We start from the raw sequence: 15602 nt of genomic DNA on the forward strand, positions 1-15602 counted from the left end.
CTAGGATGTCTGGAGGGCTCTAGATTGCCACTTAGGAACCAGATCCCTGAAGCCCTGCCTTCTGATTTCCCCTCTTCCTTCTCACTGACAGGAAAGCTCTTGGAGCCAAGAGGGCTCTTCCAGAAGATGAGAGGTCAAGACCAGCAGTTGGGACTGGAGAGATGGCTCAGAGGTTAAGAGCACTGGCTGCTCTTCCAGAGGTCCTGAGTTCAATTCCCAGAAACCATATGGTGGCTTGTAACCATCTGTAATGAGACCTGCGCCCTCTCCTGGAGTGCATGCATACATGCAGACAGAACACTGTATACACAATAAATAAATAAATAAATAAACCTAAACAAAACAAAACAAAACAAAACAAAAAAAAAACAGCGGTGAAGAAGACAGAAATGCTCCAATGCTCATAGGCTTCCTGGGTCTTAACTAAAGCTGAGAATTAGCACAGTGTCCATCCCTGCAGCTAGGAAAAGAAGGGCTAGACTAATTGGTGGGCTTTCTGCTGAGGACTGCTTGGGTTTCTAGATGAGAGATAACAGATGATCGCCTGTCTAGCAGGGAGCTATCTGCCAGAGAGGCTAGAGAGGGAGACAGGTGGTTTGAGAAGCACCTTGGGACTTACCCTGAGAGCCCAGATCTCATGCAGGGACGAGGAGGCATCTGAGCTGTGCTATGAGCTCCCGGGCTCTGAAGGTGTGAGACTGATACAGCTGGAAGTCAGGGAGTAGGAAAGCCAGAATGCAGAGCCTGGGGCTCTGGAAGATGGTCTCCCACCACCAACTGTGGCTGATGGGAGCTATGAGGGCTTTAAGTGTTTGCACAGGGAAGGATCTCACCAACAGTTCGGTGGAGGATGGGTTGGAAGGAGAGGAACTGAAGCCAGGAGGCCTAGGAGGAGCCATAAAGAAGAGAAAGAGGTCAGATATATGGAAATTGCTTGAGGAGTAGATGCTGCAGGAGGCAGAGTGAGGAGGGCAGGTGGACCGGAGTGAGTGGACAGGAGCTGGACCTGAGGGCCGAACCAGGGACCAGCTGGGCCACGGCTCTTTGAAGGACCTCACGACAGAAGGTACATTCATAGAAATTTCACAGAAGGAAATATATGACATGCCAAAAAAGGTCATCCATGTGCTGCATGAGTCCTGGTTTCTCTCTCCTCATCCCAGCCCAGGCCGGCTGCTAATTACAGGGTAGCAGCCTCCTGCCCAAAGGGAGAGGGAGTCACAGGGGACTGCCCCAGGGGAGGGGCAGAGCACATCTGGAAATTCTGCAGTTAGAGTCCAGAAATTTCTTCCTGAGGGCCTCCAGCTCTGAGGTCAGTGTGCTGAGAAGCTTGGAGATGGGAGGGGGCACGTGTGGAGGGAAGATTAGAGAAAGGCCAGGATGCCTTTCTCTGTCTATCTTTTTCATCCACACTTTGACTGACAGGTGGGACAGGGGGCTGGATCTCAACGCTGCCCTTTAGTCAAGGCCCGATTGACCTCTTCAACTCTTGGCAACTTCAAGATCTGACTTTCGAAATAGATGAAAACTAGGTCTTGCTTTTTTTTTTTTTTTTTTTGGTTTTTCGAGACAGGGTTTATCTGTGTAGCTTTGGAGCCTGTCCTGGATCTTGCTTTGTAGACCAGGCTGGCCTTGAACTCACAGAGATCCGCCTGGCTCTGCCTCCCGAGGGCTGGGATTAAAGGCATGCGCCCCTGCCACCCGGCTAGGTCTTGCTTTTGAGGGGCAGAAGCTTGGGCCTGAGCTGGGGTGCATCTAAGCACTCAGGTCCCCATCCCCTGTCCCTTCCCTGCCCCTCTCAGTCTTGGCTGAGGCAATTGTATTCAAGGCCTGGAAGAGGCGAGGGAGAGAACCAGCAGGCCAGAAGGGGACCAGGTGTCGCCTTCTTGTCCGCCTCTGGACAGACCTACAGCTCAGGCCTTCCCTCCTTCATTGCCCCTCAGCATATCTCACCTCACCTCATTTCTTGGCCCAAAGGGCAGGCTCAGCACAGCCAGAACGGCTTATAACTTTACCCCCAACTGTTTCCCTGGACAAGTTCCTACATGGCTGAACCTCATATAAACCAGAAAAGCCCTGTTCCCCACCCACCTCTCAGAAGTTGAGGGACAGAAGGAAGTCTCCATCTGAAACACCCCTTTCCTTGGTCCTGCTTAGTTCCCTGGGGCACTCCGAGGTGCCTCCTCCTCCTCTGAGGCAGGGCAATGGGCAGAATGGCCTTTCTCGTGAAGAGTATGGATGACTCAGTGCCCCACGCTTCCCCTCTCCCTTATCACTCACCTGGATTAATACCTGACTCACAAGAACCGGATGTTAGGGGTGACATGTACATTGGGGAGAGGCTAGTTAGCCCAAATCTGACTCCAGGACTCCGTTGAATATAACCTGATTCACAGACCCCTGGGTTTTGGGGACACTGTGCTTTTCCTTCCAAAGTAAGGTGCCGGGTGGAGGAAAATGGGTTCCAGCTAAGACGACTGAGTTGAGAGGAGATTGACCGCTTTGCAGCCTGGGAGGAGGGCCCTTTCAGAATTCACTACATCGAACAAAAGAGGATTCAAGGATCCGAGCTTTGGAAGCCTGAACATCCTCCTCCCAAAGTGAACAGCTTTTCTCAGAGCCATAGGAAGAAGTCCAGGATTCCTACATTCCTTCTTTTTTTTTTTTTTTTTTTTTTTTTTTTTTTTTTTGGTTTTTCGAGACAGGGTTTCTCTGTGTAGCTTTGCGCCTTTCCTGGAACTCGCTTTGGAGACCAGGCTGGCCTCGAACTCACAGAGATCCGCCTGCCTCTGCCTCCCGAGTGCTGGGATTAAAGGCGTGCGCTGCCGCCGCCTGGCTCCTACATTCCTTCTTACTTGAGAGCTTTTCCTCCTGACCCTGAACTCCGAAACCAGATTTCCCTCTTTGCGGTGATCCCTTGTGCTGGAGACAAGCCTACGTAGACATAGAATAGGGCATATAGATGCATGAGTGCGCATGTGCATGCCTACTGCATACAGATAGGACAGACCATGCCAGAGATCAAACGACCCCATCTATTTATTCCACCTGCAGTGAAGAGCGTGCAGAGGTAGGTGCCCCCATGGGGATGTACCCCCAACCCTAGCACACACAAAGGCTTTCTCTGAGTGGGGCCTCCCTTCTCTTTTCCCCCTTTTCCTTCCCCAGGTTCTAGCTCCTGTCTCCAACACCAGTCAACACGTGAGTAGCTCCCTCTCCAGGTGCCTCAGTGGACTGAGACACAAATGGCCAAGCGAGTGTCATCCTGCCCTGTAGCAAAGAGCCAGGGCAGAGTCATCTCTTTTCTTGCCTCCTGGAGAAGATGTGAGGAAAACAGGTTGGAGCTGCCATGTGAGGGATTTAAACGAAAGCTTAGGCTTCCCGCCCTGGCTCAGGCAAGAGCAGTGCGTGAGAAGGAGTGGTATGGCCCCTTGGGTTTCTGAGATCTGCTCTTCTTTCACCACTTGGGCATGCAGAGGGCACTCAACAAAGCTATTGTTGTATGCCTCCCATAGACGCAAGAGTGAGCCAAGCCAAAGGGAGGCCCAACTCCTGATGGATTCTGCTATCTATAGGTCCTGGAACCACCGTCCAACCCGCCACAGACCTCCCACCCGCCATAGACCTCCCACCCGCCATAGACCTCCTACCCTCCAGGGCACACTACCCACACCTTCCTCCAAGAGCCATCCAGAGCTGGACTTGTACAAGGGACTGAAGCTGCCCCGGGGGATGAAACAGAACAGTTTTGAAAAGGGCCAGGCAGTCGTGATTTTCCTCAGAGCCCACAGTGGAATTGTGCAGAAATAGGCCAAGGAACCAAGGGCAAAGGGGGCAGAGACAAGCCAAGGTGAACCCTCGACCACGGGCTACAGGGCTTTATAAGGGAAGAGGTTACAGCACACAGATGCTTCTTCACAAATGAACTATATAACACAGATGTAGACTCCAACCAATTCAACTTCCTGTGCTAATTTCAAGCCTGGGCCGAGCTCTCTAAGGACAGTAGGGACAGGAAAATGGAGACGGGAGTTCCTTCCTTCACACAGTTCTCATTGTGTGGAGCTCACTGGTTATCCATGCCCCACTGGTCCCACCCAGCACTGAGCCTGATTCCTCATTCAGAAAGGTGTTAAAAATACTTTTTCCTCCCCCAAGACAGGGTTTCTCTGCGTAGCTCTGGTTGTGCTGGAACTCCCTCTATAGATCACGTTGGCCTCCAGCTCACAGAGATGGGCCTGCCTTTGCTTCCTGAGTGCTGGGATTAAAGGCGTTCACCACTGCTGCCTGGCCAAGTACCTCCTTTATAGGGCTGGTATGATTATATAACCACACTTCTACACATATAAAATGTGAAGTCAAGCAAGGCATGATGACATACACCCATAATCCCAGCACGTGGGAGATAGAAGCAGGAGACTCAGGAATATCCAACACCAGACTCACCTTTACAGTGAGTTCAAGGCCAACATGGGCTACAGAGGACCCTGTCTCAAAAGACTAAGGAAAGATATGGAAGCCAACACCTAACAGTGTAACAGTGTATGATGCATATATGTGTATATACATATTTTTTTTTTTTGTTAAGACTTATGTATGTATTTTATGTACACGGATGCTTTGTCTCTATGTATGTCTGCACATCAGAAGAGGGCATCGTATCCCATGGTTCTAGTTTGAGCTGCCATGTGGATGCTGGGGATTGAACTCAAGATCTCTGGAAAAGCAGCCTGTGCTCTTAACTACTGAGCTGTCTCTCCAGCCTGTTTTTTGTTTGTTTGTTGGAGACAGGATCTCTGTGCAGCCTGGCTGTCCTGGAACTCACTCTGTAGCCCAGGCGGGCCTTGAACTCAGACGGGCCTGCCTCCGCCTCTGGTACTGGGATTAAAGGTGTGGCGGCCGCTGCCCAGTCTGCGGCTTGCTTTCACCACTGGCCTGCTGTAGGCACAGTCCGCAGGTTCTGACGCCTTGTGACCTTCTGGTGGTGGCCCTGGTCTCCCCCTGCCTGGGCTGGGTGCTCCTTTGACACATGTCTGTCTTCTCCCTGAGCCCCGTCCTTGGTGCCATGAGGAGCACCCAGTCATCTGTGTGCAGCACGCTCTGTCCTCACGGAGCTCTCTCACAGAGCAGGCTAAAACCATGAGAAAAGACGAGTCAGGTGCCCGGAAAGCGTTAAGCAATTTCATTTTAAATCAGAGTTCAAGACAATAGACGGTGCGCACTGGCCTGCACGCCTGCCAAGTGAACTCAGCAGGAGCAGTGGCATCCACAGCTCACAAGGGGAAAGAACGCCTCGGCCGGGGTGAGGGCAGGGTCTAGGAGGGGCGCTATTTGAGCTGACTAAAAAACCAGCCGGGATTAGGGGAGGGAAGCTGGGAGCGGCTGCAGAGGGGTGTGGAGCAGGCCGAGAGGCAGCAGCCTGCCTCCCTCCGAGCTCCTGGAGAGCAGGTGTGCACACAGGAATGGGAGCCAAAGGCAGCGCAAAGGAAGGGCCGGACCCACACGGAGAGGCCGGGCGGCAGCACCCAGCGCTTTATGTGTTCCTTCCGGACCAGAGGATCCCTCAGCTCCACACACGGAGGCCCTGTCGCCTGTCTTTCCCCACTGTTACTGTGCTGGGAGGCAGTAGCGTTAACACAGGACGGCACTGTGCTGTCAATGGGTTCTACTCACACACACACAGGCCCCTCTCCACTGTTCAGTGCTGGTGCTGTGACCCTCGGGAAGGGACACAACTTCTTTGGGGTCCTATCTGAAGGCCTGAAAGGCACACTGCTATCTGGACACGTGTGTACTGCCAGTGGGAAGAGGGTCTGGCCTTCATCACAGCTTCAGCTGTTTCAGGAAGATGAAGATGGAGAGAAAAACAGTTCAGGCTGACTCAGGACCGACAGAACAGGCAGATGGAGCTTGTGGATTCAGTTCCCTCGGAGCTGGTTCCTCTTCTGAGAATCTGACTGGTTAGGTCTAGCGGACACAGGACACCATGGCGCCTGCCCCAGTGCTAAGCACCAGACTGAACAATCGGGCAGGGCCTTCTCTGGGATGATCAGTGTTCGGGCCAGTAGGGGTCCCCGTTGCAGTGGCTGCCCACTGACATGTTGCTCCAGAGGTCCAAATCCCACAGTCCACCTACTGCTTGTCACAGAGTTGAAATCACACAGTCCACTTCTCGCTTCGGGCCTCTACAGCCTGTACCAGGCCTTCACCCAACACAGCAAAGTCCTCCAAGATTGCCTCTATGTTGGGCACCATCACAAGCTCCCCACCTCGAGACACTACCATGCGTCCCTTTATGTTGGAGGCCTGAAGAATCAGAGAAAAAAAATGAGTTGAAGCATCACAAAGGCACACACTGAGACGCAAGGTTGGGGGCAGTATAGACAGATATATGAGCCCCTACACATACTTGGCCCAGGGCCACACAGAAATGCTACTCACAGAGACCCACACGTACATGTCAGCAACACGGGACAGTCACTGGTCAGCATACCTTAAAGGGCTGGGGCTGGAAGCTGGCAGGCTTCCAGAGGACACCGATCACCTCCCCACCATGCTCATCATAGAAGAAAAGTGCCAGATCTTCAAAGGCCTCCTAGAAAGGACAGAACACAAACAAGATTATGTTAGGCACCTAGAACCTCCACGGCTCTGGCTCCACTGAACACTCCCTAGGCCGACCAGTCCTTTAGAACCTACCCGGAGCTGTGCCAGATAGAGCTGAGGGGGATCATAGCCCAGGACGGGCATCAGAGATGAAGGCCCTGGCTCACTGAGCAGACCACGGGAGAAGGAAGCCGCTGGAGGGTCCACAGCTTGACGGTGTCGCGGAATGTGGCGGGGACTCAGGTGGATCAGCACGTCGTACATGTCGAAGGGTGGCCGGAACACTGTCTAAGGAACCTTCCAGTCACCCTTCCACAACCTCGTTCCCATGCATCTGGCCATCACACATGGGCTTGTGTGCCCCCAGGGAGGGGAGAACAGCAAAGCCCCCAGAGGGGAGCAGCGAGGGCCAGCTGGAGTCCAGAAGCAGAAGGTGAAAGGATGGCCAGGATTTCCACCAGGCTCCACCTCTGCCAGGCACCACGGCAGCTTCAAAGCCTTCTCTATGTTAGGTCTCACCAAAGAGAGCAACTGGGTATCCTGAGAAGCCCTTGAACTATGGACTTGTGGCCCTAGGAGTTACCCTGAGTCTGATGCTTACCCTAATGTCCCCAGGACCCCGGGGATCCATCAGCTGCTTCTCTAGGACAGGGAGGGCCTCAGCGGCCAGGATCACGAGCTGCTGAAGGATCTGGGACACAGAAAAGTCACAAGATTGATCATGCTTCTCCTAGCTTGGCCTGGGTCTTTCTTCTTAGTATAAAATAAATAAATAAATAAATAAATAAATAAATAAAAATTAGGGACAGGTATGGGGTTGAACCTGGGCAGAAGGTCTATCCTGCGTCCACACAGAGCTTCTGCGGTCCTGGGGAGTAATGATGACCATGACGGGGAGTTGGGTCCGAGCTGCCAGGAAACTACTTCGAATCTCCACCTGCTCCTCAGCTAGAGATGACAGGGGGCACTGCGTCAGCCCCCCCAAAAGACCTTTACTGCCCCAGGTCCTCCCACGGTGTAACCAGCAACTGCCCATCACAGGGATTTTCCAATACCCCTCTCCTAAAGGACAAAGGTTACAAAAGGGACACCCCACGGGCCTTAAAGGGGTGGGGTGCTAATCTCCGGCTTCAGCCCAGAGGCAGAGTTTTCCACTGCTTATCACCCCCAGACTAGTCTCTGACTTACACAAGCTGAGGCCTGCCCAAGGCCCCCCTCATCCTGGGCTCTCTCTCACACACCTGGAGAATTAGGAACTCGACACCCTGTTCTCTGAGACCCAGAGCTCCTAAGATTACAATGGGAAATCAACAATCCCACCCGCAAGGTGTGGGCACCTAGTCTCACTTCCTGCCACCCTCCTCCGCCCCTGCACACAAGACCTCTCACCTAGTATTCAAGAAGCCTTCCTCTGCTCTCCCTCTCTCCACAGCCCCCTGGGTGGCGTGCTCACCACCCCAGTCCATTTTGTCACGGACCACCACATGGGCCAAGCTCTCTAAGCCAGACTTAATATGGGCCTCTTCCTCCTGACAGTTCTCTTCCCCAAGAGAGACAGTAGCTTAGACACTTGGGTGCGGGAGGCTTCCCTGACAGAATTCCAGGCAGACCCCTTCGGTCTTACTGTGTGCCACCCATAGAGGGGAAGTTCTTCCAGCGGTCTGATCTGAGTCCTACCACTTACCAGTCAGTTCACTGTTGAGGTTGACAATGAGAGGGTTGTTCTTCCAATCAAAGGTAGATACCAGATAAAGGAACCGAAGAAAACCAACCTGAGGGGAGCTGAGTAGACAGAGCAGGAACGAATCAGAGGCCTGATGTCCCCACCAAGCTTCCCATAATCCCTTTGTAGACTGGGAGTAAGAACTGCATCGGGAAGGACAACTTCCTGGGTAAGGGACATGTTGGAGGAATTACCTGGGAGGGGTGAAGGGCTCAGGGTGCAGGAAGAGGGCAGCAGCCACCAGATCCAGGCTCTCATCCGTGAATCCCTCACCCAAAAGCTGGGCACGCACCCACCGCTTGGCCAGGCGAGCCACAGCTGAGAAGGCTGGGTGCTGCTGCTGGAGTCTGGGAGAGGCGGGAATGGCATTGAGAGCCAGGAACTCAGAGCCCCAAACAGCATGGCAGCCCCGCTGCCCGTCACCCAGCCTCTGCCCTAACGTGACATGTTATCGGAGGTTCTCCTGGCAGATACCTGGGAGACTGGTGCTAACGCATCACCATTTGACAGCTGAGGTACTATGCTATCTGGCCTCTCTCTCCGAGTCTGGAGGCAGGAGGGCAGAATGGGGGCAGCAGAAGGCCTCCATCCAAGAAGAGCTTATGCACGTAGCCTTACCCATGCAGGGCACTGGTGAGCAGGGGCAACAGCTTGGTGTCTCTCTCAAGGCGGAGGGAGGCAGGTGTGTCTCTCATGGAGACCATCCCCTCAGGGCTCCGGACCTCCCTCAGGATCTGGGGCTCCCGTTGATAGGCCACCCGGATTCTGAACACAAACCCGTCCTGCGGGAAGACGTGGCGAAGGAAGTGATGTCAGAACTCGGGGGTGCTCCGCTGCCTGCATCCCCGGAGCCCGGTCTTTGTGATGTCCACCCCGCACCAGCCTGACCTTGAGGACGTCCGTGTGTGTGGCGGTGGCGCGGCACAGTAGCCCATGCTGCTGCGTCAACACTTCCGCCAGGCGCAGCTGGAAGGCGGCTCGCACCCGCCGCACAGCCTCCGCATCCTGAGGCCACTGCCCACTGCCCTCCAGGTGACAAACCACTGAAGGAGAGAAGGGTGAGAGATCGAATCCTGCCGCCTGCCGCCTCCCCCACCCCCTCCCCAACCCCCTCTTACCCGTCATAGGCTCCACATAGGCCGGGCAGGGCTTGTCCAGCCGGGGCATCAATGAGGCCCGCTCCTGGAGATGCTTATAGAAGGAATAGGCCGGCTGAACTGGGGCTGGAGGGAAGACCTGTGGAAGAAACGAGGACGCTAACTGTCACAGGGAGGGGAGCCCAGAGACAGGAGGTAAAAGGGAGGGGCGCCGAGTGACCGGAACAGAGGGGTGAGGGGAGGCACCAACCGGAAAGGACTCCCCACCTTACCTCTGTATAGCGCAGCACTGGGTGAGCCCCCTGGACAGCAGACACGGTGAGCGGGAGACCCTCCAGTCCCCACAGCAGGCGGCTGAGGTCGTCATAGCAACGGACAGCCAGCGCCAGGGCCTCTTCACCGGTGCTGGAGATCTGACGAAGAGAAGACGACACTCAGGAAGAAGTCTGGGTCTTACAAAACCCCAGCACCACCCAGGATCCTGCCAGGACTCAGGCTACTGCAGGGCCAGTGCACCCCCTGCTGGACACAAGAAGACACAGCCTAGTCATGGTAGAAGAGGGCTCTTTCCAGTCTGGCCATGAGGCGTTACTCCACAACCACTCACTCCAGAGCCCAGGCTCTTACCTCTTTTGGGCGCTGGATCAATGCATCGAGGAATCCGCCCACATAGTGGACACAGGTATCTGGGATGTCTGCATGGCTGAAGGACAGACACAATGAGCATCAGGGGCTATGCCCCTCAAAAATGGCTGCCCCGCCTGACCACAGCAGCCTCCTGGCATGAAAGATGCTAACACTCACAGGGCCAAGAGGTGGGTGACCACCTGGTGAGGAATAAGGCGCTTCTCAGACATCGAGGCTGCCTCCCAGACCACAGCTTCCCGGATGGCTCCATCCTGGAACCGTCTAAGTTCTGAGCGGGGTCCCCAGAACTGACGGAAGTCAGCAGCCTAGGGGAGAAGCAAAGGACAGGAGGAAAGATCAGGAAAGAAAGGCTGAGCTGGGCTGTGGCACAGTGGTAGAGTACTTGCCTTATAACATGCTCAAAGCCCTAAGCTCAGTTCTAGGCATTCAAGTAAGATACAGGTTGACTCAGAAACCTCCATATGACAGGCCTCAACTTGGGTAGCATGAGGATGGCCCACCCACTGCTCCCCATGGACAGGCTGGGGTTCCACACCTCAGGCTGGTCAGCCTCAGGACCAAGATCAAGAACACTGGTCAGTCCCTCAGGCCGGAGGAGCAGTCCCAGGGTCAGGGTCCCAGAGTCCTTGTGCTTCGGTGGATCTTGGTTGATATCCCACTGTCGAGTATAAAAAGGTTGAGTTCAACCCCAAAGTCCCCTGCATGATCTGGAAACTAACCAGCCGGGCAGCCTGTCTTTTGTGTCCCTTGGGACCCCACAAACTCTCCATTCTACATGGTCTCACCTCTGGGACTGGGGGCCGAGAGTGAGCCAGAAGGTGCAGCCGGGACCCCAGACCCTGCTCCAGAATCGTGGTTAGTGGGCCCAAAGCTGCTGAAACGTAGTCCCCACCATTGTCCTGCAGCTCTGGCCAAAGCTTTAGCCGGTGACATGCGGCCTGCAGACGACTCAGTGGGCGGAGACTGGAGGGAAGAGGACAGAAGGGACCAATCAGGACCCACTAGGTCCTTGACTCCTCCTTCTCCTCCTCAATGACCCACACCCTGCATCACCCCAAACTCACTGGACAATGTGGTCGAAAGCCCGGATCATGGGTTTGGGAGTCATCAACAGCAGCTGAAATCCATCGTCAGCTCTGCTGTCCAGCAAGGCCATGGACAGCTGTGCCTCGTGCTGCACCTGGGCCACAGGGTAAAGGAAGGACCATGGCTGTAACCCTCATTGGCTGAAAGCGACACATCTGACCTTGCTTCTTTGGAGAGGAGTGTCTGAGGCTCTGGTACTGACAAAGGAACAGTGTCTGAACTGGGTCCTCTGGAGGATAGAGGAACAGGAGCCCCTTGGTACCTGCTTGTAAGTAGGAGCTGTAACATCAGCACAGAGGTTGAGGCGGCCTGTAGAGTCCAGGAACACAACTGGGAAAACCTGGTGGAAGTCAGCCAGGACCGGCTGGGAGGCAGAGAGAAGCCAGTCAGGGCTCAAGTTTACCTTCAGGCCTCCTGGCACAGACCTGCCCTTCCCCAACTCACCAAGGAGGGATCTGAACTGGGAGACAAACTGATCCCATTGACCGTCAGATCTGTACTGGCTAGAGTGAACCAGAGAAGGTAGGTGTGTTAGAAGGTTCTTCCTGGGACCCCGCCATAGTGAGCCCTCCCTCCCTCCCTCCTTCCCTCCCTCAGCCTGGGTGGCTACACCTGCTTGTCTCAGACTGTTTTCTCATCTTTGGTGACAAGGAACAAGCTCTGGAGGAATGAGAGGATCCCTGGGATAAGGAACCCCTGGCCTCTCCAGTCCAGCCGCCTTACCCAGAAACTGCAAGACACTTCTCAGGACCTGGTAGCTGCTCATGGTAACATGGATCTTGTGTTTAGACACCAGGAAGGCAACCAGCATGGAAATAAGGAAGCCATTGAATCCACCCAGGCCCTGAAAGAGACGTGACAGAACTGAGCTCAGAAGCAGCCCATCACACAATGAGGTGAGGAGACCAGGCTGCCCCCCAACTCACCTTGTCCAGCTCCCGCTGCCTCAGCCAAACCTTCAGAAGTGCTACACCATCCTTCAGCCCCTGGGCAGAGCCCAGCACGCTTGACAGCAGGTGCATTTGAGACTCGAGAGCTGTATCCTGCAGGATCCATGTGTTATAGTGGGGGGTAGGGGGTTCTGGGTTGGCTGTCAAGAAAAAAATAGAGGCTGTGAGGAACGAGGCCTCCACCCAACCCCTGTCCACCAACACATTCCAACACCACTGGCCACTTACCACTCTCTGGAGCACTGTGCCCTCGGTACCAGGCAGAACGCACGTTGTTCTTGGTTGGCAGCAGGCGGCAAGGGCGGAAGAAGTCCAGAGGAGGGCATGGGTGCAGGCGTACAGTAACCAGGCGCTCATCCTTCCCTGGGTAGAGACAAGGAATATTGACATTCTACAACTCCTGGGACCAGAGGGATCCCCTTACCACCCCTCCATACCTGGAGACCCATAACTTCCCGTCTTGGAATTGGAGACCAATGCCTCCCACCTTGGCCTTGAGACTTCCATTTCTACTCGTCCTTGTGACCCCACCCTCCAGATCTGCCACCCCACGCTGTGCACTAAACCCCGTGACTCCCACCACGTGGCCGCAGCAGCAGGGAGGGCTTCAGGTGGCAGCCCCTGGCGTAAGAGAAGCGAACCCTGCCGAAGAGTGGGTCCTGGGACAGGTGCTCAGCTAAGTGGGCCAGGTAAAGGGCTCGCTTGCGGAAGTAGCGCTGGTTCAGCCCATCTTTGTCCTGTAAGATTTCCTGGAGGAGGCAGGGAAGAAGAGAGAAGCCAGACACCTAAGTGCTTACAGAGCTAGGGACTAGGTCGAATCGAGGCTTAGGTCCGGGACCACTTCAGCGACTCAGGAAGGCCTAAACCAACAGGAGCAACACATCCCATTTCCAGACAAAGAGCACAAAGTCCCAAAGGGGCAGGAACTGGACCAACGGCTCCCTTAGCTACATCTAAGCTGCCCTCAGAGTGGTGGTGGGCCTCTATGTCCCCCAAGCCATGGGCCTTACCCTGGGCATGGTCAGCACCACATCCACATTGACATCTGGTCGGATACAAGTACCCAGAAGGTAGCTGCCCACAACAGTGATCTGGGATGGAGGCAGGAAGCAGAAGGAACCCTTCACAGCATAGGGCACTTGGTGTAGAGGCACTCGAACCCCAGCTGGCAGCCATGACTGGTCAGTGAGCTGTAAGGACAGAGAGGAAACACATGGATTCCACTGCCTTCCTCGCAAACCCCTGATGTCTAGTCGACAACATACCAGTATGTTAAAAACTAAACTCTCAACCTTCCATAAACATCTTCTCCATGAAGGCAACTTGACTCACAAAAAATAGTTAAGCCACCATGATTTAATTCTATTATTACCCATTTTCAGCATTTGGGAAGGCAGGAAGATCAGGAGTTCAAGGTTTCCCTTGACTATATAGTAATCAAGTTCAAGGCCAGCCTCGACTATACAAGACCCTGTCCCAATAAATAAATACATGAAATAAAAATATCCACGCTGGACGGTGGTGGCTCACGCCTTTACTCCCAGCACTCGGGAGGCAGAGGCAGGCAGATCTCTGTGAGTTCGAGGCCAGCCTGGTCTACAGAGTGAGTTCCAGGGCAGCCAGGACTACATAAACACTGTCTCGAAAAACAAAACAAACAAACAATCCATTTTGTTGGTTCACAGCTACAATCCCGGCACTCAGAGCCTAAAGTAGGTCTGCCACCAGTCTGAGGACAACATGGGTTACAGAGTAAAGACCCTGTGTTAAAAACCAAAATGTGGCTCAGGCCCTCAATCTCAGTGCTTGGGAGCTGTGGCAGGACTACTGGGAGTTCAAGGCCAGCCAGGGCCACGTAAGACCCTGTTCAAACAAACAAAATCCTATAAGATTTGTACAAGACATACATATGGTGGTTGAGTGATGAATACATGGATGGCTGGTGACCTGGTTCAGTTTTGTTGCCGTGACGATTTCCCCAGCACCCCACTCCCTTGGGAGAACAGCAAATTGTGTCAGGTGCTTCGCTGTTCCCCAGGCCACCTGTCTCACCTCTGTCTCAGGGACTGAGGGGACTCTCTGGATCCGCTGCTTGACCTCCTTCAGGAAAGCATCAATCCTCTCTTTCTTCTTCTCTGAGAGTCTCACTTCCTTCAGTAACTCCTCCACCTGTAAGAGAGGGAAAGGGGAGAACCTGTCAGCCTCAGGACCCCAAGTAAGCCCCTCTAACCTGTGCCCTGGTCACCCAAGTACCTGCAAACGAAGCAAGCTGGAGTGGAACAAGGTCTCAGTCTCCCGCAGGCGGTTCAGCTCCTCATTTGTAGGCTCCTTGTACAGGTCTGCCCGACTGAGCTTCACTGGCTGCAGGAGGCCTTCCGCTGGTGGCTCTGCTTTTGCACGCTTTCTTGAGGTCCCCTTCTCCTTGCTCACGCCTTCTAGGGCAAGTCCCAAAACCTATGGCCCCGAGAAGGAAAAGCCAACATGAAATCGTGGGTCTCTACCTCAGCCGTCTAAAGGTTGTGGGGAAAGTATTCATCTACCCCAGGTCCTCCCTTTCAGTGGGCATCATATTTTATAAAACCCGGGATGTCCATCATCGGGATGAGTCTGACAGCACAAGCCTGCTGTCCTGCGTGGACCTGGCTGAATCAGTTTACTGCTCACCGCCTTAAGCAGTGCCCCAAAGCCCTGGTGTTTTCAGACCCCACAAAGCCTCTGCTGAGACAGGCTTGCGGCTTTTTAAATATCACCTCCACCCCTGCTCTATTCAGATCTTGCCAGGCCTAGCTTCCAAACGGTTCCTCCAGAATGGGCCACCCTGAAGTCCCTCACAAGCTAGCTGTCAGGCCTGACTATCTCAGGCTCCGTAGCCAAGAAAGCACATTTTGAGACTCTCTTCCTCCTACTGAGATCAACCAACCTCTGGCTCCCCGGCTGCTCCGCGTAGCTGCTCTCCGGCGGGGGCCGGCCCCATCTCCACGGCAGACCACTCTCCCGCACTCGGGATTCAAGCCGGATCTACCGCGCAGCTCCCACGTGGGCCGAAACGCCAACTCCGGGCCCAAACTCCAGCCACAGGCTCCACCCACTTGCAGACCATTGGGTTAGTGCGCGCCGTCTCGCTCACTATTGGTCAGTTGTTCGCAGGGGTCCGCCCACTGTGGGAGGGACCACAAGAGGTCCTCGAATTGACAGCCTCTTCGCGACACTAGACCGGAAGCGCGTGTGAGTCCAGCTGGCCGCGTTCTTTCCTCACTTCCCTCTCCGAGAAGGGAAGGGTGGGGCTTGCTTTGGCTTCCGGTGGGTTGTTGTTTTTTTCTTTTTTTGTCTGTTTATGCTAGTGGTTCTCAGCATCTAACTTATGTGTCTATGAGCAAGTCATGTGATTTCTACCTCTAAAATATATCTTGAATTTGTTTTTTCTGTTTTCACAGCCAGGGTTAGTTCAAGTATCTAGAATTCTAACATAGCTTCTCTCCAGCTTTTCCTTCT

General features: G+C 54.2%; 1 protein-coding gene across 2 annotated transcripts; it reads right to left on the bottom strand.

Annotated features, from left to right (window-relative positions):
- Window positions 1–5600: 5600 nt before the first annotated feature.
- On the bottom strand, window positions 5601–15269 carry Nol6 (nucleolar protein 6). 2 transcript variants are annotated; one of them, XM_028884041.2, is made up of 26 exons: window positions 15031–15218; window positions 14364–14564; window positions 14163–14279; window positions 13121–13300; window positions 12691–12859; window positions 12339–12473; window positions 12087–12250; window positions 11884–12004; window positions 11605–11663; window positions 11423–11524; window positions 11139–11254; window positions 10860–11037; window positions 10610–10732; window positions 10231–10379; window positions 10054–10129; window positions 9699–9839; window positions 9448–9565; window positions 9218–9372; window positions 8948–9111; window positions 8524–8676; window positions 8291–8388; window positions 7430–7554; window positions 7208–7297; window positions 6700–6894; window positions 6494–6595; window positions 5601–6306 (listed from the first exon to the last, which is right to left on the bottom strand). In XM_028884041.2, the coding sequence occupies exons 1-26, from the start codon at window positions 15082–15084 to the stop codon at window positions 6157–6159; spliced, it is 3435 nt and encodes a 1144-aa protein (XP_028739874.1). In that variant the 5' UTR covers window positions 15085–15218; the 3' UTR covers window positions 5601–6156. The 2 variants fall into 2 exon arrangements, with proteins under 2 accessions (XP_028739874.1, XP_028739875.1); XM_028884042.2 differs by lacking the exons at window positions 5601–6306; window positions 6494–6595 and having other exon boundaries at window positions 6758–6890; window positions 15031–15269.
- Between the last annotated feature and the right edge of the window lie 333 nt (window positions 15270–15602).

The sequence above is a fragment of the Peromyscus leucopus genome, chromosome 2, assembly GCF_004664715.2.
Source record: "Peromyscus leucopus breed LL Stock chromosome 2, UCI_PerLeu_2.1, whole genome shotgun sequence".
In the NCBI taxonomy this organism is placed as follows: domain Eukaryota; kingdom Metazoa; phylum Chordata; class Mammalia; order Rodentia; family Cricetidae; genus Peromyscus; species Peromyscus leucopus.

What these genes read in the sequence shown, in the direction of transcription:
- Nol6 (XM_028884041.2), bottom strand. Translation starts at nt 15,084, where the DNA reads ATGGGGCCGGCCCCCGCCGGAGAGCAGCTACGCGGAGCAGCCGGGGAG. An exon ending in GCTTTCGACCACATTGTCCA is followed by an intron (nt 11,038 to 11,138) that starts GTGAGTTTGGGG and finishes TCTTCCCTCCAG; the next exon opens with TCTCCGCCCACTGAGTCGTC. An exon ending in CACACACGGACGTCCTCAAG is followed by an intron (nt 9,112 to 9,217) that starts GTCAGGCTGGTG and finishes GTCTTCCCGCAG; the next exon opens with GACGGGTTTGTGTTCAGAAT.